Source organism: Streptopelia decaocto (genome assembly GCF_964273445.1).
Source record: "Streptopelia decaocto genome assembly, chromosome: 22".
Classification (NCBI taxonomy): domain Eukaryota; kingdom Metazoa; phylum Chordata; class Aves; order Columbiformes; family Columbidae; genus Streptopelia; species Streptopelia decaocto.
Window position 1 is genome coordinate 392,775 of NC_138677.1, and position 26,325 is coordinate 419,099.

At 51.4% G+C, this 26,325-nt stretch overlaps 2 protein-coding genes, 1 long non-coding RNA gene and 1 pseudogene across 6 annotated transcripts in view; 1 reads left to right on the top strand and 3 right to left on the bottom strand.

Annotated features, from left to right (window-relative positions):
- Positions 1–3,414: 3,414 nt before the first annotated feature.
- LOC309449016 (SUN domain-containing protein 3-like) lies at positions 3,415–8,438 on the bottom strand (the record flags this gene model as incomplete). Its single annotated transcript, XM_082070929.1, has 6 exons — positions 3,415–3,420; positions 6,217–6,384; positions 6,554–6,669; positions 7,059–7,143; positions 7,715–7,920; positions 8,384–8,438. 6 exons carry the CDS (start codon positions 8,436–8,438, stop codon positions 3,415–3,417), a joined length of 636 nt encoding a protein of 211 aa, XP_081927055.1.
- A 5,782-nt stretch (positions 8,439–14,220) lies between these two features.
- On the bottom strand, positions 14,221–15,580 carry LOC309449018 (tumor necrosis factor ligand superfamily member 10-like; annotated as a pseudogene). Its single transcript has 2 exons — positions 15,513–15,580; positions 14,221–15,459 (listed from the first exon to the last, which is right to left on the bottom strand). The product of its transcript is annotated as a tumor necrosis factor ligand superfamily member 10-like (transcript).
- Positions 15,581–16,537: 957 nt separating this feature from the next.
- On the bottom strand, positions 16,538–17,988 carry LOC309449130. Its single transcript, XR_014185906.1, has 3 exons — positions 17,610–17,988; positions 17,124–17,410; positions 16,538–16,869 (listed from the first exon to the last, which is right to left on the bottom strand). It is a non-coding gene; the product is annotated as an uncharacterized lncRNA (long non-coding RNA).
- A 3,535-nt stretch (positions 17,989–21,523) lies between these two features.
- Positions 21,524–26,325, top strand: part of RENBP (renin binding protein) — a 9,375-nt gene continuing 4,573 nt past the window's right edge. For 2 of the 3 annotated variants that reach the window (XR_014185876.1, XM_082070771.1), the window contains exons 1-7: positions 21,524–21,587; positions 22,244–22,346; positions 22,770–22,845; positions 23,008–23,083; positions 23,621–23,793; positions 24,740–24,976; positions 26,211–26,259. Coding sequence is in view for 2 of the 3 variants with exons in the window: in XM_082070771.1 (XP_081926897.1) it covers positions 22,252–22,346; positions 22,770–22,845; positions 23,008–23,083; positions 23,621–23,793; positions 24,740–24,976; positions 26,211–26,259 (706 nt within the window). In the remaining variant the exon portion in view is untranslated. The remainder of the gene's footprint in view (positions 21,588–22,243; positions 22,347–22,769; positions 22,846–23,007; positions 23,084–23,620; positions 23,794–24,739; positions 24,977–26,210; positions 26,260–26,325) is intronic. The other variant, XM_082070770.1, reaches the window with a different exon arrangement.

Genomic DNA, 26,325 nt, shown 5'->3' on the forward strand with positions numbered 1-26,325 from the left:
AAAACTCCAGTGGAGGTTCTTAAAATCAATGGTGGCATGTTTGGAGTTCCCTCCAAAATTTGGGAAATCCCGGGGAAACTTTGGATATTCTCAGAAAATGATCCAAATCGCCGATAAAATGGTGACAGTTTCACATCAAAATCTCTCAAACTCCAGTGGAGGTTCTTAAAATCAATGTTGACATGTTTGGAGTTCCCTCCAACAATTGAGAAATCCCGGGGAAACTTTGGAAATGCTAAGGAAATGTTCCAAATCCCCGACAAAATGGTGACACTTGCATGTCAAAATCTCTCAAACTCCAGTGGAGATTCTTAAAATCAATGTTGACATGTTTGGATTTCCGTTCAAAATTTGGGAAATCCCAGGGAAACTTTGGAAATGCTCAGGAAATGTTCCAAATCCCCGACAAAATGGTGACACTTTCACGTCAAAATCTTTCAAACTCCAGTGGAGATTCTTTACATCAATGTGGACATGTTTGGAGTTCGCTCCAAAATTTGGGAAATCCTGAAGAAACTTTGGAAATTCTCAGGAAATGTTCCAAATCCCCAACAAAATGGTGACACTTTCACGTCAAAATCTCTCAAACTCCAGTGGAGATTCTTAAAATCAATGGTGGCATGTTTGGAGGTCCCTCCAAAATTTTGGAAATCCCGGAGAAACTTTGGAAATGCTCAGGAAATGTTCCAAATCCCCGACAAAATGGTGACACTTTCATGTCAAAATCTTTAAAACTCCAGTGGAGGTTCTTAAAATCCATGGTGACATGTTTGGAGTTCCCTCCAAAATTTGGGAAATCCTGAAGAAACTTTGGAAAATCTCAGGAAATGTTCCAAATCCCCGACAAAATGGTGACACTTGCACGTCAAAATATCTCAGACTCCAGTGGAGATTCTTAATATCAATGGTGACATGTTTGGAGTTCCCTCCAAATTTTGGGAAATCCCGGGGAAACTTTGGAAATTGTCAGGAAATGTTCCAAATCCCTGACAAAATGGTGACACTTTCACGTCAAAATCTCCCAAACTCCCAGTGGAGATTCTAAAAATCAATGTTGACATGTTTGGAGTTCCCTCAAAAATTTGGGAAATCCCGGGGAAACTTTGGAAATGCTCAGGAAATGCTCCAAATCCCCGACAAAATGGTGACACTTTCACGTCAAAATCTCTCAAACTCCAGTGGAGATTCTTAAAATCAATATTGACATGTTTGGAGTTCCCTTCAAAATTTGGGAAATCCCGGGGAAACTTTGGAAATTCTCAGGAAATGTTCCAAATCCCCGACAAAATGGTGACAATTTTACATAAAAATCTCTCAAACTCCAGTGGAGATTCTTAAAATCAATGTTGACATGTTTGGAGTTCCCTCCAAATTTTGGGAAATCCCGGGGAAACTTTGGAAATGCTCAGGAAATGTTCCAAATCCCCGACAAAATGGTGACACTTTCACGTCAAAATCTCTCAAACTCCAGTGGAGGTTCTTAAAATCCATGGTGACATGTTTGGAGTTCCCTCCAAAATTTGGGAAATCCTGAAGAAACTTTGGAAATTCTCAGGAAATGTTCCAAATCCCCGACAAAATGGTGACACTTGCACGTCAAAATCTCTCAAACTCCAGTGGAGATTCTTAAAATCAATGGTGGCATTTTTGGAGTTCGCTCCAACATTTGGGAAATCCTGGGGAAACCTTGGAAATTCTCAGGAAATGTTCCAAATCCCCGACAAAATGGTGACACTTGCACGTCAAAATCTCTCAAACTCCCAGTGGAGATTCTAAAAATCAATGTTGACATGCTTGGAGTTCCCGCCAAAATTTGGGAAATCCCGGGGAAACTTTGGAAATTCTCAGGGAATGTTCCAAATCCCCGACAAAATGGTGACACTTGCACGTCAGAATCTCTCAAACTGCAGTGGAGATTCTTAAAATCCATGGTGACATCTTTGGAGTTTCCTTCAAAATTTTGGAAATCCCGGGTGTTAGGGAGTGGCTTAAAGATAAAGGACATCAATCCTTGGAGCAGTTGCACGATCAGAGTTTGTTCTAATAAGAGTTTGTTCTAATAAGAGTTGTGTTCTAATGTTTGTTCTAATAAGAGTTGTGTTCTGATAAGTTAATGGTTTGACATGTTTTAAGGAGCTTAGCATAACCAGGCCTCAGTGCCTCAATAGGCCTCAGCAGAGACTGCTGATCATGAGGGAACAGCAGGGACACTGTGACCTTGACATGACTTGTAAACAACTCCAGGGAGGGGGGAGTTGAAAAGGCGCGAAACTCAGGCGGCCAGCTCGCCGCAGGTAGGAGGGTCAAGGCAATTGTAATCTTTGGACTTAAGCCAATCAGCAGGTGACAAGTATGCATAATTACTGTAAGCTCTATAAATATGTGTCGTTAAGATCAATAAAGGGGAACAATGCGTTATCACCCACATTGGGTTGGCCTAGCTTGTTCCCCCGCCGCTTCACCCGGGGAAACTTTGGAAATTATCAGGAAATTTTCCAAATCCCCGACAAAATGGTGACACTTTCACGTCAAAATCTCTAAAACTCCAGTGGAGAATCATAAAATCAATGTTGACATGTTTAGAGTTTTTTCCAACATTTTGGAAATCCCGGGGAAACTTTTTACATTCTTGCAAAGTTTTCCAAATCCCCGACAAAATGGTGACACTTTCACGTCAAAATCGTTAAAACTCCAGTGGAGATTCTTAAAATCAATATTGACATATTTAGAATTCCCTTGAACATTTTGGAAATCCTGGGGAAACTTTTTGTGTGAAACTGCAGTGGGTCTGTGGAATCCTTGACAGAAAATATGGGAGTAGAGATCAGCCTTGAGATATTAAGATTTACCCTTGAGAAGGATGGGAGTAAAGGAGTATCCGGAGAGTGGAGAGATGTACCCGTGAGAGAGAAGGGGATAGAAGAATAACATGGATGATAGAAAAATTAACCAATGAGATTTAGTGCTGTAACTTTTACCAATAGTGAACAGACACATGAACTGGTAGAATTGTATAAAAATGCACTTGTAGCAATAAATGGCATCTATCACTTTCATCTCGAAAGAACCTGGTCCATGTTGTTTGTCCATCTCAACCACGACAGTATGCACTGCTCCTAAAAATTACTACAGGCTCAATTTCACTGAAAGGTTAGACCCAAAATACCAATTATTGTGGAATTACAGCCCAAGGGAACAAGGACTTCCTTTAAAGATTATTAAAATGATCTTTTTTTCCTCACAGAGAGAAAGAATTCCACCTAATTTGGTTTATTAGCAAATTCAAGGGAGGCTGGCACAGGAGCAGCCTGGCTCCCTGGATTCATTTCAATGCTGCTGCCTTTGCTGTGCAGGAGGCTGCAGATCTGACTCAGTCTCCCCCATGCTGGTCCCCATTCACAAGGTCTCTGTGGTTTATTGCTGTAAGCAAGAAACAGAAGAGAACAGGGGAACCGAGGGAGGGCAACTGGAGCTTCCTGCACCCAAACATCTCCATCCAGCTCCCAGGGAACTGCAGAGAACGTAATATCCCCCCTTCCCTTCTCAGCACTGAGACCGCTGCCCTGCAACAGCTGGTGGATGGGCTCACAGCATGGGCAGCTCCGCTGGGCACTTGGAACTGAATCCTATTTTTCCCCTGGTTTGAAGGTAGACAAGATGATTCTTTATCAACATCAGGTATTTTTTTATTTGCACTGTAAAATACCAGTTCCTTCAGGCTCTAAAAGCACAAAACTAGATAGAAAGACATTGAAGTGCTGGAGCGGGTCCAGAGAAGAGCAACACGACTGGTGAAGGGACTGGAACACAAGCCCTATGGGGAGAGGCTGAGGGAGCTGGGCTTGTTCAGTCTGGAGAAGAGGAGGCTTAGAGCTGAGCTCAGCACTCTCTATAACTACCTGAAGGGCAGTTCTAGCCAGGTGGGGATTGGGCTCTTCTCCCAGGCATCAGCAATAGGACAAGGGGCCATGGGCTTCAACTCTGCCAGGGGAAATTGAGGCTGGAGATCAGAAAGCAATTCTGTGCAGAGAGAGTGGTCAGGATTGGAATGGCTGCCCAGGGAGGTGCTGGACTCACCGGCCCTGGAGGATTTTAAACTGAGATTGGACACGGCACTTAGTGCCATGATCTAGTGAATGGACTGGAGTTGGACCAAGGGTTGGACTTGATGATCTCTGAGGTCTTTTCCAACCCAGTCCATTCTGTGATTCTGTGATTCTGTGGAAGGTGCGAGGTCCTGCAGAGACAAAGTAAGAACTAGTCCCTGCTCAAACCCATCCACGGCAGACAGGAGACAGCAACACAGAACAAAAAGAAATAAAACACACGTTCAAACCAGAGACATGCAGCACAAGCACATAAATGTCATTTCCCGAGGAAATTTGCTAGAAATTTGTCATAATCTAACCCAGCAAAAAAAGCCGCAGATGGCTGCAAACACTACCGTGTTTTTCAATGTAAACCCCATCCACGTGGACTCATTTTGAGAGTGCAAGAAAGCAAATCAGTGACAAAGTTTAGTTATTTACATCAAATAATGCCAGAAATATGTTTTGTCACTCTATTATATGCCTAAACATAGGATGCTAGAAGAGCAAAGGAAGATATTTGAAATCAGTAACTAGAGAAAGGCAAAATTTTAATTTTAAAACAGTGACATCCTGAAGTATGTTTTCATGAAAGGTTCAGAATGTTCTTCATAGGTGAATTATTCAAACACCATGAGGCTACTGAGAAAACGTTCTTTGAGCTAAACCCTGACTATAACAGTGCAAAGGACACCACTAACAGAGCATGTCTTCAGTGGGGACTGTTCCAAAAAATGCTGCTTTTTGTAATATGTGTGAATTCTCTATGTTTCTCAAGAAGCAGCAGAGTAATAGTAAATATTTGGTTGGCACAGCTTCAGCACACAGATCACACACTCCAAGATTTGAGGGTTCTGAGTCAAGAAAATGCTTCAGTGAATGCTGAAGTTTGAATATTCACACATCAGGCACCTTCTTTCCCACAGTTGCTCCCCACAAGGCAGCACAAGCCATAGGTCAGACAGATCTGCACCAGCTGAATCAAAGCAGGCAGTGCCGCCAACCCAGGAATGTCTGCAGACCAAGGGCTGCCCTAAACCTGGGATGTAAGGGCCTTATTTTAATAAATGAGACATTTTCCTAAGTGATACACAACTGAGGAGTGGAGGAGAAAAAGGGCAGACTGCAGAAAATATGCCACATGACAGGTATGCAGGAAAACCAACTGCAATGTCTGCACAAGAAAGGAAATAAACAGAGCTTTGATGGGTAGGTTCTTAAGTAATCCCCACGGAGATCGTTAATAGGAAATGCATTTAGAAACCTCCTTGTCTACTTTCTCATGGCGAGAAACAGAACCCAGCGCGTTATAGAAGTCCCTGCAAAATTCTTCCATTTTCGTCCCAATTCTTCCCATTCCCATTGAAACTTTTCAAATCCCTCTCAACATTGTTGAAATCCTGTTGAAAGTTTGAAACTTCTCTCTAGAATTTTCAAAATCCACCTCAACATGTTTACAATTTCACGTCAAAATTGCTAAAATTCCAGTTGAAATTTTTTCAGTTTTCCAAATTTGAAAAGTTTCAATGGGAATGTGAAGAATTGGGACGAAAATTGAAAAATTTTGAAGGGACTTGTAAAAAATTTCAACAGTGATTTACGAATTTCAACTGGAATTTTAGCAATTTTGACGTGAAATTTTAAACATGTTGACGTGGATTTGGAAAATTCTAGAGAGAATTTTAAAAGCTTCAACAGGATTTCAAAAATTTGGAGATGAATTTGAAAAGTTTCAATGGGAATGTGAAGAATTGGGACAAAAATTGAAAAATTTTGAAGAGACTCTGAAAAAATTTTGACAATGATTTTACGAATTTCATACGCTCCCAGTGAGAGGGAGGTGACCTGAGGATCACAAATGCACTGGGAGTGGAATACAAGAAGGTCTGGACCATGCACTGTCCAGCTCCTTTTCCCTGTGGCTCCTGGAGTAGCATCTTGCCCCAGAAGCTTCGAGTGGTACATTGAATAAAAGAGGAATACAATGGGAAGGAAGCAACACCAAGGAGCCTGTTTGTTCTGAGAGACAGGAGGAAGCTTCAGGCCACCAGGATCTTTGACCCAACTTCATTCCCTGCTCAGAAATGCTGTGCAACCGCCTGCCCCCGACTCCAGAGAAATCACTTACATAGACAGCAAAGTCCTTGGGAGCTCCGGAGATGCTTTCTCCATGGAACGCTGTCCCTGAGACATGGGCCATGGTGACGGCTCTGGGAACGACTGGCATGGACAGCTTGATGAACACGTGTCCCTGACTCCTTGGGAAGGGCCAGCAGTTCCCAGGATGATTGTTCGGCTGAAAGGACAAGAAACACTCAGCAGGGGATACAGGCGGAGAGCAGGTCCATGCGGGAAGGGGCAGGAGAAGAAGCTTTGAGGAGCAAAGACTGGGGGGAAGGACACTCGGAGCAGCGTGTGTGGTTCATTCTCCCAGCCTTTGTGTTACTGCTTCTTGGTGCTCCTACCTCCAGAATCAGCTCAGGGGACCTCATGTAATCCATCACCGGCAGGGAATACAGGAAGACTTTTGCTTTGGCATCCCGGAGTGATGGAGAAGTCCTGGACTGAATGACGGCTGCCCCTGGAAATTCAAACATGAGCATGATCACCAGGCAGTGTCAGGAGGAATATTGCACTGTTGACTTGGAAAAGGCTTCTCAGTTGTCATCCATGTCCTACAGTGGGTTCCCCTCTGTCTTGCTGGCACGACCCCTCTGGAACACAGAGCAGGGAGTCATCAAACTGTCGGATTTGGCTGTGGAAATAGGCAAGAATGTGAACCAGCCTTTCTGTGCTTCCCATGGGGACTGGCCCGTTACAGCCTCTGTCACTGGGGGCACTTTTAGGGCACGAAGTGACCCGTGACTTCTCGCCCCTTCTCTCCTGCCCCTGGACACGTTCCAATGCCCATCTTGTCAATCTGGACAGGAAGCGCGTTGGAACTGGTTTGTTTGTACAATGTCACGGCACCTGCTGATTTCAGGGCGTAATCCGGCATCGGGACCTGCATTTCCTCCAGCTTCTCCAAAGCTTGATTGATGATCTCGTGCACAGCCTGGGAAGGAACACAAAGGAGAGCACCTGTTGGAAGGAGAAGGACCGGGGCAAGCAGCTCCCTGCAAGGCCAGCCAAGGTGAGCGGGGACAAGGCCCGTTTCAGATGGAGGGAACGCCCACATTGCCTGGAAGCCTCCCAGGTTTGCTCTGCTCTGACTGTCGGGATCAGAAAGGGCGGGCTGCTCACTCCAGTGCTCTGAATGATGGAGCTGCGGGAAGGGGCTGTTCCTGTGCAGAGGCCCCAGGCCAGGCAGCACGGACAGACAAGCCTTCTGGGCATGAGATAGGCCTGGCTTAACTCTGGACCTCTGAGACCATTCTTTCTTTCCAGCCCTCCCTTGAGGAGGACCCGAGATCTGGGCACAGAGGAAGGTCCGACTCAGACAGCTGGCATTCCCGTCACGCTCTCTCTTCCCCATAAGGAAGTGTGGAGCAACAGGAAAAGGAAGCGTGGCCATGGCAGCACTTGTTCCAGCAGCACCAGCCTGTTGGCTGTGACAGGAATGGAGGAGGATACGTGCGGACGGAGGATAAAACCCCTGAGCAGATCCTTCTGCCTTGTGCCCTTACCCATCCGGTAACGCCTGGGAGCTTTGCCTGCTTCACGCCTTCCTGCAGAGCCCACTCAGTGACATCCTTTGTGCTCCAGCGCAGATGATAAAGCTGTTCCTGGAGCTTTCGGAGCTGGACGGGCAGGGACAGGGTTTCACTCAGCTCTCCTAACTCTTTTGCAGTGCTCAAGGTTGAGATGCCAAGTCGTCCCACGTGGTAAACTCCTGTCAGACACACACCAGAGCTTAGAACCTGTTCTAAGGTTGGGCTGTGCCTTGGGCTGCCCGCTCCCCTTGCTGTGTCTCTCCCAAGTGCCATAGTTGTCTCTCCTCTTGCTGCCTTTGACAGTGGCCATCATGGCGTACGGGCTCCGCAATAGACGGACGTTCCCTGCCCTGGACTGTGCTCCTTGTCCTGCAGAAGATTCTCAGCCCCTGGGGCAGGAAAGCTCAGCCACGGCCTCTCCCTGGGCTGAAGGGAACTGGCTCAGCCCTCCTGGGGAAGGCAACTCAGCCCTTCCTCACCCACACCCGTCCCGCTGGAGCGGGGACTGGCACAGCTCTGTGGGGACTTTCTGCTCTTGGCTGAGCTCCTCTGCTCACAGCGGGGGAAGCGGAACTGGGCAGGATGGAGCCCCGAGTGCCTCCTAAAGCACCGTCCTCAGGTCGGAGCTCTGCAGAGACTCACCGAAAGAGAACAGACCGAGAAGCAGCACAAGGGTCGTTGCCTTGAGAGGCTTCATCGTCCTGCAGAGCAGATAAAGAAAAGGCTGGTGAAGCTGTCGGTTCCCGTGCAGATCAGCAGCAGACTGGAGAACAGCAGCAGGGACTGCAGCCCTGGAGCCTGGCGTTCCTGCCGTGTGCATTGGCTTGGTCCTGCACCAGCTCCAGTCACTGCTGGAGGTGTCACCAGCGGCACCAGTGGGGGATTTGTCACGGCAAAGATTGTTTCCTTAGGGACAAAGGGCTCAAGATTGACTCCGGACTAAGAGCAGGAGTTGCAACAGGACTTGTGTCCACATTTCACATCTGTGGGGCTGGAGAGGGGTTCTCTGGAAATAGAAGGACATAACGAACACCTGTTTCTCCTGCCCAGCATCCGATGGACACTTGTGCTGCTCCTGTTCTCCACCCTCTCAAGAGAAGGTCCAGCCTGTGCCCCTACAGTCCAACAGCTGCCAGGGGGGTGTGTGTCTCCCCTCTCGCAGCGTTTCTTCAGCAGCCGGGTTATCTCTGGCCCTTCTCTTGGCAGAACTGCAGACAAATGCAGACTGGAAAGAGGGAGGGTGGCTGAATGTCAGTGTGTGCCGGCAAGCAACGGGCAACCAAGGAAGCGCCAAAGAAACCCTCTGGTGTCTGGGCCCTGCTGCCCTGAGCCTGATCTGCCAAAACACAGCACACACCGCTCTGCAAGGGGGAAATTCCTCCTGCCTGTTCCAGGAGGCTCTCAACAGGCTCCCAGCAACACTCATCAGGAATAAACAACCCCTTTTGTTCTCCTAGAGAACTCCTTGCACCCCTCTGACGATCCTGAGCCCCTTTCCTGAGGCAGAGCCCTGGTGAGGAGCTGACCAGGTTTCCCACGGAAACCTCCTCTGTCAGGAACACGAGTCAGACCCACGGCCAACAGAGGACACGCTGGTGTCCTTCTGGTCCCCGTGGAGAGGAAAACCAAGCAGGCTCAGGGACAGAACCCACCCTGCAGAGCACAATACAGGACGGAGCTGAGCTCTCACAATTACTGCGGCAGGCTGTGTCTGGGCCACCCCTGGGACTCTCTCTGTCCATCCAAAATGGAGCTGTCCCCCATTCTGCAGAGATCAAAGGCTTCTGGGCCCAGCCCGCGCGTTCATGAAGAGACTGAAAGGCGGCTGCTGCCTTCCAGCAGCTCCAGACCCAGCTCTCAGGCTGCCCTCGTGTTCCTCTTCTGCCCACCCTCCACCCACCCCAGCTGACGAGGTGGAAAACACACCTGGGGAAGGAGCAGAAAATATTCCCAACATTCCAGTTCAGACGTTCAGCCGTCTCTGGGTGTCTCCGGGTACCTGCTGAGGTGCAGGTAACAAGCATCTCGCTCGCTCTGGAGTGAGCCAGAAACTCTGCGATCTCAGTTCCCTCAAGATCGAGAGTGACCGAGGCGCAGGGAGACCCCTGGTCTCATACCCTGCTGTGCCGACCTCAGCGCTGATGCTGCTTTGTGACACAACGGCAGTGGCTGATGTCACAATGGAAGAGGCTGCGCCACGTTTGGAGGCAAAGTCCCACCTGACAGGAGCGGGTCTCACAGTCCTCTCTGCAAGGGAAGGAATCCTTCACCACACAACGACGGGAAAGGTACAGGAACACGTTGCTCTCAGATAACAGACTCTGTCACCACTCTTCCTCTGGCTGACCAAAGTTCAGACGGTGTTGGAAAACAACAACAAAACAGCAAGATGTGCTCCTCAGGGAGCACATTATATCAGCCGTTCAACAGTAAGTCCACCTCCCGTCTGAACCTCACAATAAGAAATGCCGTCTTAAATTTCCAGGAGAAGGAAGGGCTTTGAAATGGCAAGACCAGGAAACGTTCATGAAAGCACAGCCATTCAAGTCCACAGCCCTGATCACAGACCACCTGCCCGTTACCTAAGGCAGGATGTTCTCAGCTGATTCGCGGCCGCTGACGTCTGGAAAGAGCACAAGGCCTCTTGTTCTTTAGCACTGAGCTGGCCGTACCTCATTGGCAGCAACCCCTCCTGGATTAACACCCTCTGTGGATGGCACGGGTGCCAACTGTTGGCAATCAGGGCAGGACACAAGAACGCTCCTGGCCTGATCCGCTGTAATTTGAAATTGTCATTTTAACGCCTTTGCACTCTGGTGAAAGGATTTATGTGATCATTTAGCTTGCTCCAAGGCTTTAGGCACAGTGAGCGGCACAGCTTGTGCATCGGCCCTCCTATTGCCTTCCGCAAGTGGTCCTGGAAGGGCCGTGCGAGAGCGGGTGTGCATTGCATAATAACCATGATGTCTACGATTTATTAGAAACCATAGCATTCTCAATTCAGCCATCAAAAGAGGATTATCCTCTTCCTTAAGAAAAGAAGCTTCCAGGCGGTTAAGTATGCCAGCTGCATAGTATGAGCCAGTTCCAACATTCAGAGGTTTGTTACAGAACACCTCAAAGTGATCCCAACAGCTCTCAGCTCAAGAACTTGTTTGACCCTTGGTCTCTTTTCCTACCTTGTGTTTGCAGCACTTGGTATCTGAGTTTAGCCACGTCATTACAACTTTATGTGAGCGACCAGAGGCATCAGTAAATACAGTCTTGTCGCTTACTGGTTGTTGCTGACAGCAGCATTTGCCGTACAACGGTAAATCACCAATTTCAGCCCACAGTTTATGCTGAGGGTAATAAACTGATATGTTCCCTGCATATGTTGCCAATGCAATCTGGAAATTCACATCTCCAGTTAATTACCACTGCGAATTCTCCTTCCTTGTAGGAAGAAATATACCTTCAGGTCTACCCCATACATAGCATATAAACATTCTCTGCCTTTAATTATTGGTTTTGCATACATTTCTTTTATTATCCGAACTGTTTTCATTGGTGTGTGAGCTAGAAAAACCCATACGGCCACAATCACCTTTCTCCCTCCTTGAGCTCTCCTGACCTGCGGTTCCACCGCCGGTGTCTTCTTTCTTGATCCCTCTTGACTGGCAGGTGCGCTCCAACCCTCTTTATCCACCACTGTTCCTCACGGGTTCACCTCCTTCCTTGCTTTTCCTTTGCACGCTGCTCCCCTGAAGAGAAATACACGGAGGACTGAGCTACAGCAGCCCAAGGGCACTACAGTCAGAAAGGGGCTGATTCCGGGGCTGACACCTCCCCACACCCCACAGCGCGCCCGCCTTGCCTTGGCACCAGCCCCTCGCACAGCCCTTCCCCACAGCTCTGCCCTCCCTGCAGCACAGCTCCCGCACATGCCCTGCTCAGGCTGGACCCCAATGTCACGGGTCAGAGATGGCACAGCTCAGTCCAAAATCCACCGACAAACTCTCCAAATCTCAGCCTTTCGCTTTCAGCTGCTGCCTCTAGTGCATCTCACAGACAAGCCTCCAAAATCCCCTCATCCTGCAATAATACTCCAGCACTGATCACCTGCGGGAACAACCGCCACAATACCATGCAAACCCCAACCACAATACCATGCAAACCCCAACCACAATACCATGCAAACCCCAACCACTATAACATGCAAACCCCAACCACAATACCATGCAAACCCCAACCACTATAACATGCAAACCCCAACCACAATACCATGCAAACCCCAACCACTATAACATGCAAACCCCAACCACTATACCATGCAAACACCAATTTCGCTTACAAGATTTCAATTTATTTACATAAATAATAGCACGTGCAGCTCTTATTTTCCAGTTCTTCAGCTCTGTCCTCAAAACTTATATCTTCTATGGTGCCCAAAATAATAGATTATCAATAAAGACTGACAACTGTTTAAGTCAGCATTTTTCTTCTCTCAGTATGATTCGTTTTTCAGGTGTCTTAAGATAAAAACATCTTGTTATCACACCTGCAATTTCATTAATTCTCTTGTACTAGGTAAAGCTCAACTGGCAGATGTGTCGGAAGACTCCCGAAAAACAAAGCACCACTAAACCCCAAAAAGTTAAGTCCTGCACGAGACAGGCTTTTAGTTAACTGTTTGAAAATAGGACAAGGTTTGGACACTCAAAGGATGAAGAAAACCACACACACAGAATCACAGAATGGTTGGGGTTGGAAAGGACCTCTGGGGTCCAACCCCCCTGCTAAAGCAGTTCAGCAGAGCAGCTCATACAGGAATGTGTTCAGGTGGGTTTGAATGTCTCCAGAGAAGGAGACTCCACAACCTCTCTGGGCAGCCTGTTCCTCAAAGTAAAAAAGTTTCTCCTCATGTTGGTGTCCTCATGGCACGGAAATGTCACTTTCTCCTCAAGATTCCACCTACACCAACTGCTGACAAACACACGCTGTCCTCACCAAAGCCAAACGCTGCAACAACCAGCGACAACTCAAATGTGAGTGTGCGGCGCAAAATCGCAGGTGTGAGCTAACGCAGAGCTGGGCTTGACAGCTGCAGAGTGTGAACCCTGTGGCTTGACGTGGCCAGTTACTGCCATTCCGCCTTCTCCCCGGGAGAAGCGCATGAGCACAGGCTGCTTCAAGGCACGATGCCAACGGTTCGGATCTCCGGGTCTCTGAGGGCGACAGTAATAAATGTGATCTGTGTGTGGCGCAGGAACTTCCCGTCCACTTGCTCCTCCATTCAGTCAGGTGCTGCAAGAGAGGGACAGAGAAAGAAACAGTTAGGACCGGATTAACAACCTCGTCACCCCTGTCCCCAAACCTGCAGGCGTCCTAGGAGCCCTGATCTAAGTTTGGCTCTTCTTCCTCTCTTTGCTGGAATACTTCACTGCACAAATTTCTGTCATGAACACTCTCTGAACCAATCTGATGTGTTCATAGTTCCCAGCCCAGCATCCATTCCTCAAGGTACCTCAGCATTTCCCTTTGAAACCAACCTCAGTGCCATCCCGTCCTGAGCTACCTCAGCACTGCCCACTGCAGCCTCCCGACGCCATCTCCTCCCTGAGGTCCCTCAGCCTTTCCCGCCAAAGCCTCCCCGATGTCACCCCCTCCCCGAGGTCCCTCAGCCTTTCCCGCCAAAGCCTCCCCGATGTCACCCCCTCCCTGAGGTCCCTCGGCCTTTCCCGCCAAAGCCTCCCCGATGTCACCCCCTCCCCGAGGTCCCTCAGCCTTTCCCGCCCAAGCTCCTCCCGCGCCGTCCCGCCCTCCGGCTCCTCCGCCGCTCCCGCCGCTCCCCCCGTTCCCGGCCCCTCCCCGCGGCTGCGCCGCCCCCGCCCCTCGCGCCCCCTGGCGCCCCCACGGCGGCCCCGGCCCCGCCCGAGCCCGCGCAGCGCTCAGCCCGGGGCTCCTTCCCTCACCGCCGCCGCGTGTTTCCCCCTCGCCCCTTTCTCGGCCCGGCCCGGGGCCGCAGCACCAAACCCGCCATCATCTTCCACATCGCCGCGCGCAGCGACAGGGGCTACGGGCCCGCACCCAGGTGCGGTGGCTGCGAGGGGCGCTGTGGGGCTGCCCCATAAGTGTGGGGTGCGGGGGGTGGGGGTGTTCGCAAACGAGACCCAGAACCACGGACGTAGTTCTATGCGGTTCTTTATTTCAGCGCTGGGAAACCAGGGGTTCGCACCCAAAGCTTCGACCACCGATTCGAACTCCACTACATTTATACAATTTGGTTACATACATATTCATTAGGGTTACAACCGTATGTATTGCATATTCATCAGATTACACAACTATTTCACAATATCAGTTGCAACCCCTTGGAACTACTCTGAGCATGCGCAGCGCCCTCTGGTGGTCGTTCAGGGGTCTGCAGGATGAAGTCAGGAGTCTTCTTCACCGTGTACTTTTCACCTATTGTCACCGCACTATTCCTATATTCATTGTGAAATCATGTAAAATTCTTGGATTTCTTAGATGTGCATTCTCAGCACATCCTATCCTTTCAAGATAAGATAAGGACTAACTGAGGACTAACCTTCAGTTCTCTCTTTGTATGCAACCTGCAAAGCCTCAAGATAAGGTAAGAATCTTGGATATAGTTTACAAAACTTAGTTACAACTATAACATTTCCCCCCTTTGAAAATGCTTTTGTATTCCTAGACAATGCATTTTCACTCCATTTTAATCAGCTCTTTCAACAACTGACCCTCATCATGGCTTCTTTGGAGCACGGTTTTAATCTTTTAAGCAATCATAAAGGCTCCAAAAAAAACTTGCTTCTTTGTCCATGTCAGCTATGTCACCATTACTGATGGAGACGAAAATCCTGTCCTCTTTTCAGCTGAAACACGTCACCTTGGTAGATGGAGTAAAGTCCATATTCTGCCTTTTTAGACCAGCAGCTTGTTCTTGCACTTTTCATGAGCAAAATGGGCCCTGGGTAATTAGTCAGAACTGAGTCCTCCTTCTCATTTTCACAGAAACGAAAATAAATTTGTGAGTAGATGTAATAAAAGCCTGTCTGGGGTATCACTAACTCGCCATTTCTCTGTTCTACATTGTAAAGGAAAGAGTGGCCTTTTCTTGACGATTCCCAGTTTTTGTTTTTGTTTTTGCTTTTTTTTTGTTTGTTGTTGTTGTTGTTGTTGGTTTGGTTTTTTGTTGTTTTTTTGGGTTTTTTTTTCTTTCTTCATTCCCTCTCCTGGGTGAGGAATCTATGCATGGGGACAGGGGATTCTTCCTGTTGCTGTCGCCCATCAGATGTGCCACAATCCTGTTGGTGGGACCACGCGGCTGCTGCCCATCGGTCTGTGGCAGCATCAGCACTCTGTCAGCATTGACTGCAGATACGTTTTCCTCGTAGCTTTTCGACATCCTTTAAATTACCTTTCCCAGGTGCCACTTTACTTGCCAATTAGATCCACTTTCACTTTCAATTAGATCCAAGTTTTGGATGAAATTTCCCATTTCCTCCCTAGTGAGACAAGCGATGCTGCTCTTGGAGTCCATGTCCCAGAGCTGTTTGAGCTTGTTGGTGAGGCAGAGGAAGGTGACAGCCACGCAGACGGACTGCAGGAACACGGTGGCGGCCAGCATGGCCCCGCAGGTCTGCCCAGGGCTGGGACCGGCCGTGGGCAGCACCGTGGCCTGGCAGGGCTGGGGTTCACTCGCTGCTGTCCCGCTGTTAGCAAACGGAACATGTAATTGTATAAATTCTGATTACCCTTTACATACACTCTTGGATTTGGATCAGGTGCTTCATATGGTTTACCATACAAAATTTCGTATGGGCTTACTAACATTCCGCTCCTAGGTTTAATCCTAATACGCAACAGCTTCAGCGTTATTGAATTTTTGGTTCCTGACAAATCTTGCTAAGTTGCCTTTTTAGGTTGTTTTTTTTTTCCTCTTCCTTTCTCTCCACCTGTCCACTAGACTGGGGTCTCCATGCATGGGGTATGTAACTCCCATTTAATTCCCAAACTGTGTTACCACTTGAGCAACAAAATGTGGTCCCCTATCAGATCATTTCCCTTAGTAACCATTTTACAGTTTCTTGTGCCTGGTTGGTGCGACAAGGGAAAGCTTCCGGCCATCCTGAAAAGGTATCTACCCCAACTAATACATATCTGAATCCTCGAGTTCTGGGGAGTTCCACCTAATCTATTTGCCAATAATCTCCTGGTTGTACTCCTGTCTTAATTTTCCTCATATCTATCTTTCTTTTTACTAAAGGATTATTTTTCAAGCAAATTTCACACTTAGCTGTGATAGACTTTGCCATTGTTAACATCTGGACTGAGATAATCCATTTTCTCAGATATGTTACCAATGCTTCTGCACCCCAATGACACTTCTGGTGTTCCGCCTGAAGTATTCCGCTCATAGTCGTAATTGGCACCACAACTTGTTCATTGGACCACCCAGAATTATCCTTGCTGGCTTTTACTAAATTTGCCAATCTCTCGTCTTCTGTAGAATATTTAGGTGCCTCTGAAGGTAATAAATCAATTGCTCTTACCTTCTGGGAGACAAGACCCACCATCGTCCAGACCTGTCATGCCACTGATCGGGCTGTCTGATTGGCAAGTCGATTTCCTTCAATAATTTTCGATGTTCCACTCTGATGAGCTTTACAGTGCATGATGGCAACTCACGATGGCTTTTGAATGGCATTAATCAAGTTTAATATTTCCTTCTGGTACCTGATGTTTGTTCCCTGAGAGGAAAGGAGTCCATGCTCCTTCCAAAGAGCTCCATGCACATGAACAACTCCAAATACATATTTTGAATCAGTCCAAATATTGACGCTTTTGTCCTCACTGAGCTCCAATGCCCTAGTTAGGGCAATCAGATCAGCTTTCTGTGCTGATGTGTTTGGTGGTAGGGATTTGGCTTTGATTACTGTTTTGACAGTAGTGATCGCATATCCTGCGTACCGCACTCTGCTCTCCACAAAACTACTGCCATCAGTAAAAAGTTCCCAATCCATCTCTTCCAATGGGGTATATCCTTCAGATCGGGACGACTTGCATGGGTGTATTCGATGACCTCCACACACAATCATGTTCCAAATCCTCCTCTTCAGTTTCTGCATTTAAAAACACAGCTGGATTCATTAGGTTAGCTGTTGTAAAATAACATCATCTTGTTCTGTCAGGATCGCTTGATATTTCATCATTCTGCTTGGGGAAAGCCAATGGCCCCCCTTTTGTTCCAATACCGTAGTCACCATGTGGGATACAAATACTTCGATCTTTTTCCCATGGTCAGTTTCCGAACTTCCTGGATTAATATCACAGTAGCAGCCACCGCCCGCAAGCACGCCGGCCATCCAGCACTTACCGGGTCTAGTTGTTTAGAGAAATAACCTACGGGCCTTTTCCAGGATCCCAGCCGTTGGGTTAATACCCCCAGGGCAAGTCTCTGTCGTTCATGTACAAATAACTGAAAGTCTTCACTTAAGTCAGGTAGGCCCAAAGCAGGTGCTTTTATTAAAGCTTGTTTCAATTTTTGGAAAGCTTCTTGTTGTGGCTTTCCCCACACTAAGGTCTTATTCTTCTGTGCCTCATATAAAGGTTTGGCAATAAGCCCATAGTCCATGATCCAGAGCCTGCACCATCCTGTCATTCCTAGAAAAGATCTTAATTCATGTAAGTTACGTGGTTCTGAAATAGCACAGATGGCATGCACACGGTTCATACCTAGTCTTCGCTGTCCTTGAGAAAGCTCGCATCCTAGATAGATCACAGTCGTGGATGCAATCTGAGCTTTATTTTTCGACACTTTATATCCATTCATTCCCAATTGATTCAATATTTCAATTGTTACCTGGATGCAGAGTTCTTGGGTCTCAGCAGCAATCAGAATATCATCCACATATTGCAGCAACAAATACCGTTGTCGGGGAATTCCGATATGCCAATATGGCCTCTTGTAGTCCACTCCTCGAGCTCTTTGGCCAGTTGATTCCCAAAGATAGTCGGGCTGTTCTTAAATCCTTGTGGAGGGCGTGTCCAGGTTAATTGGGTCTTTCTTCCGTTGTGTGGATTTTCCCACTCGAAAGCAAATAACTTTTTGCTTTCATGGTCAAGGGGTATGCAGAAGAAGGCATCTTTTAAATCAAGTACTGTAAACCATTTATATTCCTCTTTCACAGATGTTAACAAGGTATACGGATTTGCAACTACGGGATGTATATCCTTAGTGATCTGGTTTATTGCCCGTAAGTCCTGGACTAATCAATAGCTGCCATCAGGGTTCTTTACTGGAAAATTGGAGTATTATATTCTGATTCACATTCTTCTAGAATCCTATATTTCAAAAAATTTCTCAATCAAAGATGCTATTCCTAATTTAGCTTCTAATTTCAACAGGTACTGCTTCAACTGTACTGGTTTTTCACCTTCCTTCAGCTCCACTTTCACAGGTTTAGCTGCTTTTGACCTCCCGGGTATGTCGGTTTCCCATATTGTGGGAATCACTGCATCTTCTACTGCCTGTGGTATCTTTACAATTGGATTTTCCTTTAATAGAAAAATTTGTCCTAGCTTTGACTCTGGAATTTTCATTACCAAATCTCCATCCTCAAATGTTATTATGGCATCTAAGTTAGTCAGCAAATCTCGTCCTGAAAGAGAAACTGGACAATCTGGAACATATAAAACTCGTGGGTTAGCTCCTTTTCTCCAAAACACAAATCCAAGGGTTGTAGGAATGGCCGTACCTCCTCCTTCCCTGTGGCACCAACAATTGTTGTAGCTCTATGGCCTACGTAGCTTTATGACCTACCACTCCCTGTAAGGAATTCAGTACAGACTAAGTACCCCTGTGTCTACTAAAAATTTTACATCCCAGTTTTGGCAGCTTCTTTTAATCTTTCTAAAAGGCCGAGGGAGACTCATTCTTTTCCTGCATCACATTATACAATTTTGACCAATTCATTTGCTTCGGCATAGCAGTTTGAACGCCAATCAATAACCAATCCTGATACCTCCGGAGACGGCATAACCCGCCTCCTGTATTATAATTCCATCAGGGATCTTCTTTTGGAAAGTTCTCATCAACGTTACCCTCTACTTTCCCATTCCGAATATCTTCTCTCACTTTATCCCTCGCAACCTGTATAACCATATAACCTGTATAACCATTTATCAAGGAGAAGCTGCCGGGCACAGGTTTGGGCTCCTTTCGCCCTTTTTCTCTCTTCATTTAATTCCTGCGATTATAAACTTTATATGTAATTCCAATTAGCTGAACAATAGTTGCATCTCTCAGCTCCTACCTTTTGAAACTTCTTACACATGTCAATAAACAGCATATTAAGCATCAATCCCTGACATTAATTTGAGATCCAAATCAGTCTATCCACAGAACAACACTAACTGCAATACAGCTAACTCAGTTTACTTTCATGTGTACAGATGCATCTGAAGGGGAGCAAGGTGGCACTTTAGTAACGGAACCAGTTCTTATTTTGTAATTATTTCCCCAAACAAATTCTTTTGGTACCAAATATAAACATACAAACTAAAATACTGAGCTCAGACACGCAAACCGAATACCGAGTTCAAATATGCAAACAGATCACAGTTACACTTCTTTTTATGCATAGACTGTCCAAACCCAGCCTCCTTCTAATGTTTCAGAAAGCAATTTGACGGCGATACGTTTGAATTGGACATATCAACAAACAAACACAAATACAGGAACCGAACCAGACCAGAACAAGTACAGAAACAAATACAAGAACCAGACCAAATACAGGAACAAATACCGGAACCAATACAGGAACAAATACCGGAACCAGACCAGAACAAATTCAGAGACCAGGATTCAGGAACCAGACTGGAATAAATTCAGTAACCAGGATTCAGGAGCCGGATGCCGAACCTGCAGAGGTTTCCCTCTGTCTGACGGACGGTGCCTATAGGCTTTACCGATTGGGAGCTCCCTGCCCAGCCGAGCATGGCTTCCGCCGCGTCTGACCGGCAGGCTACCAGGATTCAGGAACCAGATGTTGGGTACCCAAATAATAATAAAAGCACCTTCTTACCAGTCAGAGGTCCGTCGAGAGCAGCGGAGGGTCGGTCGCGTCCGATGCGCTCCCCAAGAATACCTCGGTGCTCGCCGGAGCAGGATAGAGATGCGACCCGCCTCAGCAGTGCCCACGAGGTCCCATCTGGGTCGCCAAAATGTTAGCAAACGAGACCCATAACCACGGACGTAGTTCTATGCGGTGCTTTTATTTCAGCGCTGGGAAACCAGGGGTTCGCACCCAAAGCTTCGACCACCGATTCGAACTCCACTACATTTATACAATTTGGTTACATACATATTCATTAGGGTTACAACGTATGTATTGCATATTCATCAGATTACACAACTATTTCACAGTATCAGTTGCAACCCCTTGGAACTACTCTGAGCATGCGCAGCGCCCTCTGGTGGTCGTTCAGGGGTCTGCAGGATGAAGTAAGGAGTCTTCTTCACCCGTGTACTTTTCACCTTTTGTCACCGCACTATTCCTACATTCATTGTGAAATCATGTAAAATTCTTGGATTTCTTAGATGTGCGTTCTCAGCACATCCTATCCTTTCAAGGTAAGATAAGAACTAACTGAGGACTAACCTTCAGTTCTCTCTTTGTATGCAACCTGCAAAGCCTCAAGATAAGGTAAGAATCTTGGATATAGTTTACAAAACTTAGTTACAACTGTAACAGGGGTGGGGATGGACACAGTGGGTACGGACACTGGTAAGAAAGAGGGTTACATGGGCCTGGTATGGGGGTCTGGTGGGTCTAAGGTGGGTTATGGGGCTGCCCCACACTTGTGGGGCACCCGAACTCCCCCCCACACGTTCTGCCCCCCAACAGAGTCCAGCAAGGACGGATCGGCCGCCAAACCCGCCAGCAAGCGCCCGCTGTCCTCCCCGACCTGTGAGTGGGGCGGCTATGGGGCTGGGGGGCGGCTATGGGGCAGCTATGGGGCTGGGGGGGTCTATGGGCCTGGGGGGCTCTGTGGGGCTTGGGGGCAGTTCTATGGGCTTGGGGGCGGTTCTATGGGGCTGGGAGGGGTCTATGGGGCTGGGGGGCTCTATGGGGCATCTATGGGGCTGCGCTATGGGGCAGCCCCACATCTCCCCCCTCCATCCCCCCACCCAGGAAATCCGCTCCAAAGAAGCCCAAGGCCGACGGGCAGTGAGGGGCCCCCCCCACACCCCCCCAGCGCTGTGGGGCCCGGACGCCTGGGTCCCCTCGGCCCCCCGCCCTCGCTCTGGGGGGGGGAGGGGAGGGTGGGGGGGGTGGAGGAGGGGCGGGGGGCGGGACCTTTTTGTACCGGTTGCAGTTGCTGGAATGAAGTTTTGTACCCTGCGCCCGGCCCCTGTACAGACTCTATGGGGCAGCTGTGGGGCAGCCGTGGGGCAGCCCCGGGCCCCCCCGTGTATTATAGTGGCTTGGGGGGCCCCTCCTCCCCCGTGCTGTCCGTAGCTGTCGTTTTTGTGCTATTTTGAACCATTAAAAGACCTTTTTTTTGAGTAAAAAAAGGGGGAATTTGGGCTTCGGGCCGGAGGGCGGGGGGACCCGGCAGGGGGCGGGGCGAGGGGGGGAGTGGGCGGGGCGAGGGGGGGTGGGCGGGGCGTCGGGGAGCGGGTGGGGTGAGGGAAGTGGGCGTGGCGACGGGGAGCGGGTGAAGTGAGGGAAGTGGGCGGGGTGAGGGGGGGAGTGGGCGGGGTGAGGGGAAGTGGGCGTGGCCCGGGAGGAAGTGGGCGGAGCCGGGAGCGCGGGGTCTCGTGACGGGGCAGAGGGTGAGATGGGGGGAGGGGGGATCTCGGGGGTTTTTTGGGGGGGACAGGGGGGTCCTATGGGCGATCTGTGGGGCTGGGGTTGGTGGGGGGACCCATAGAGCGTCTGTGGGGCTGGAGGGGTATGGGGGGGACCCATAGACGATCTGTGGGGCTGGGGGGTACAGAAGGTCCTATAGACCATCTGTGGGGCTGGGGGGTGCCATGGGCGATCTGTGGGGCAGGGGGGCGCTGGGGGACCCATAGAGCGTCTGTGGGGCAGGGGGCTTCCCACGGACTATCTGTGGGGCTGGGAGGTCCCATAGAACATTATGGGGGCTGGGGAGTCCCATAGACCAGCTGTGGGGCTGGAGGGTCCTATGGACGAGCTGTGGGGCTGGAGGGGTATGGGAGGACCCATAGACGATCTGTGGGGCTGGGGGGACCCATAGACCATCTGGGGGGTCCCATGGACGACCCGTGGGGCTGGGGGTTCCAATGGGCGATCTGTGGGGCTCGGGGGGTCCCATGGGTGATCTGTGGGGCAGGGGGTGCTCTGGGGGTCCTGTAGATGATTGTGGGGGGAGCCCACGAACAATCTCTGGGGCTGCGGGGGTTCCCATGGGGCTCTCTGGGGCTGGGGGGGTTCCCATGGCGATGTGTGGGTCTCTGCCCCATAGCGTGCCCCATGGCGTCGCTCAGCGAGTGGCGGGAGCGCGTGGCGGCCGCACTGGATGAGACGGTGGCGTTCTGGGAGAGACACTCGCACGACCCCGAGCACGGGTGACCCCCAAACCCCCCCCATTGACCCCATTGACACCCAAAACCCCCCCCATTGACCCCATTGACACCCAAACCCCCCCCCATTGACCCCCAAACCCCCCCCATTGACACCATTGAACCCCCAAAACCCCCCTATTGACCCCATTGACCCCCACAAATCCCCACTGACCCCCCAAAACCCCATTGAACCCCATTGAACTCCCAAAACCCACTGACCCCCATTGACCCCCAAACCCCATTGACCCCCAAACCCCCATTGACCCCCAACCCCCATTGACCCCCCAAAACCTCCCCTGACCCCCCTGAACCCCCAACCCCCCTGACTCCCCCAGACCCCCAAACCCCCCATTGACCCCCAACCCCCCCGACCCCCCAAGCCCCTCCTGACCCCCCCAAACCCCCCACTGACCCCCACCCCCCCAGCGGCTTCTTCTCGTGCCTGAGCCGCGACGGCAGCGTCTACGACGACACCAAATACGTGTGGATGCAGGGCCGGCAGGTGGGGGGCGGGGCAGCCGTGGGGCCCGGACGCCTGGGTCCCTCTGGGGGTCCCCCCTGACCCCCCTGACCCCCAGCTCTGGGTCTATTCCCGGTGGGGAGGGGGGTTTTTGGGGGGGGATGTGGGGCCCGGACGCCTGGGTCCCCTGACCCCGCCCCCCAGATCTGGGTCTATTCGCGGCTGTATCGGACGTTCCCGCGGTTCCGGCGCCCAGAGCTGCTGGAGGCGGCCAGAGCCGGTGGGTTTGGGGCATTTTGGGGGGTTTGGGGGGTTTAGGGTTTGGGGGCATTTTGGGGGATTTGGAGGTTTTGTGGCATTTTGGGGAGTTTGGGGGGTTTTGGGGTTTGGGGCATTTTTTGGGGTTGGGGGGTTTGGGGGTTTTGGGGGGTTTGGGGGTTGGGGGGTTGGGGTGGGGGGGATCTGGGGGGCTCTGGGGGGAGGAGGGTTTGGGGGGGCCCATCATTTCCCCATCATTTCCCCCCATTTCCCATCACTTCCCGTCACTTCCCCATCATTTCCCATCATTCCCTCTCACTCCCCATCATTCCCCCTCACTTCCCTGTCACTTCCCGCTCACTTCCGCCTCACTTCCCAACACTTACCCATCATTTCCCCTCATTTCCCACCATTCCCCATCATTCCCCCTCATTCCCCATCACTCCCCCATCATTTCCCCTCACTTCCCCATCGTTTCCCATCATTCCCCCTCACTTTCCCGTCACTTCCCGCTCACTTCCGCCTCACTTCCCGCTCACTTCCGGCTCCCTTCTGGCAGGGGGGGAGTTCCTGCTGCGCTGCGCGCGGCTCCGCCCCGGCTCCCCCCGCGTGGCGTTCGCGCTGTCGCGCGCCGGGACCCCCCTGCGCCTGCAGAGGGCGCCCTATAGCGAGCTGTTCTGTGCTATGGGGCTGGACGAGCTGGGGCGGGCGACGGGGGACGCGCGGTACCGCGTGAGGACCTGGGGACGTGAGGGGCGATGGGGACATGGGGGGCAATGGGTGGCAATGGGGACATTGGGGGTGATGGGGGCGATGGGGACACTGTGGGGGATGGGGACATTGGGGGCAATGGGGACATTGGGGACATTGGGGACATTGGGGGGGATGGGGACATTGGGGGCAATGGGGGTAATGGGTGGCAATGGGGACATTGGGGGTGATGGGGGCGATGGGGACATTGGGGACATTGGGGGGGATGGGGACATTGGGGGGCAATGGGGACATTGGGGGTGATGGGGGCGATGGGGACATTGGGGGCGATGGGGACATTGGGGGCAATGGGGGTGATGGGGGCAATGGGGACATTGGGGGTGATGGGAGCGATGGGGACATTGGGGGACAATGGGGCAATGGGGGTGATGGGGGCAATGGGGACATTGGGGGTGATGGGGGTGATGGGGACATTGGGGGCAATGGGGGTAATGGGTGGCAATGGGGACATTGGGGGTGATGGGGGCGATGGGGACATTGGGGGCAATGGGGGTAATGGGTGGCAATGGGGACATTGGGGGTGATGGGGGCGATGGGGACATTGGGGGCAATGGGGGCGATTGGGGTGATGGGGACATGGGGGGCGATGGGGGCAATGGGGACATAAGTGCCCCCATAAGTGCCCCCCATTATCCCCCCATAAGCGCCCCCCCCATTGTCCCCCCATTGCCCCCATTGTCCCTCCATTGCCCCCCAAAAGTGCCCCCCCATTGTCCCCCCATAAGTGCCCCCCATTGTCCCCCCATAAGTGCCCACCATTGTCCCCCCACTGTCCCCCCATTGCCCCCATGGTCCCCCCATAAGTGCCCCCCATTGTCCCCCCATTGTCCCCCCACTGTCCCCCCATAAGTGCCCCCCATTGTCCCCCCACTGTCCCCCCATAAGTGCCCCACAAGTGCCCCCGCAGGCGGCGGCGCGCGAGTGGGTGCTGGCTGTGTGGGGCTGGGTGCGCGGGGCCCCCCAGGAGTGGGGCCCGTGCCGCCCCCCCGGCTGCCCCCCCCAGCAGAGTTTCGGGGTGCCCATGATGCTGCTGGTGCTGGCGCTGCAGCTCCTGCAGGGGGTGCCCCCGGAGGGGGAGGGGGCCGACCCCCAAATGGAGGAGCTGGCCGACTGGGGGGCGCAGCGCCTCCTGCTGCACCTGCAGGTACCCCCAGAGCCCCCCCCGCGCCCCCAAACCCCCCCAGACCCCACTGGGACCCCCAAACCCCCCCAAGACCCCACCTAACCCCCCCCAGACCCCCCAAACCTTCCAAGCCCCCCCAAACCCCCCCGGGACCCCCAAACCCCCCCAAGACCCCACCTAACCCCCCCCAGACCCCCCAAACCTCCCCAAACCCCCCCAAACCGCCCTGGGACCCCCAAAGCCCCCCAGGACCCCCCAGACTCCCAAACCCCCCGGAACCCCCAAACCCCCCCAGGACCCCCAAACCCCCCAAGACCCCCCCCTAAACTCCCCCAGACCCCCCAACCCCCCCCAGGACCCCAAAACCCCCCAAGACCCCCCAGGATCCCCAAACCCCCCCAGACTCCCAAACCCCCTGGAACCCCCAAACTCCCTACACCCCCAAACCCCCCTAAGACCCCCCTAAATCCCCCCAGACCCCCCAAACCCCCCCAGGACCCCCAAAATCCCCCCTGTGACCCCAGAACCTCCCAAGCACCCCAGACCCCCCCAAATCCCTCTGTACCCCCCAATCCCTCTGTACCCTCAACCCCTCTGTACCCCCCAAATCCCTCTGTACCCCCAATCCGTTCTGTACCCCAAACCCCCCGTCCCAGCGGGGGACCAGGTGGTGCTGGAGAATGTGACCCCCGAGGGGCAGGAGTTGGGGGGCAGCCTGGGCCGCCTGATGAACCCTGGTGAGCGGGGGGGCCCCCATTCACCCCATTGACCCCATTGATCCCCATTCACCCCCATTGATCCTCATTTGCCCCATTGACCCCCATTGATCCCCACTGACCCCCCATTCACCCTCATTGATCCTCATTCATTGCCATTGATCCCCCAGTTAACCCCCATTCACCCCCATTAACCCCCATTGATCCCCATTGACCCCCATTGATCCCCATTGACCCCCCATTGATCCCCATTGATCCCCATCGACCCCCATTGACCCCCCATTGATCCTCATTCACCCCATTGACCCCCATTGATCCCCATTTACCCCCATTGATCCTCATTCACCCCACTGACCCGCATTGAGCCCCATTGAGCCCCATTGACCCCCATTCACCCCCATTGATCCCCACTGATCCCCATTCACCCCCATACACTGCTGCACTCGCCCATACCCTGACCCATACCCTGACCCATACCCTGACCCATACACTGATCTATACGTTGATCTATAGGTTGATCTATACGTTCCGATCCACAGGCCATGCTCTGGAGGGGGGGTGGCTGCTGCTGCAGCTGTGCGGGCGCCGGGGGGCGCGGGCGCTGGGGGGGCGCGCGGTGGCCGCGCTGGTGGAGCAGCCGCTGCGCTGGGGCTG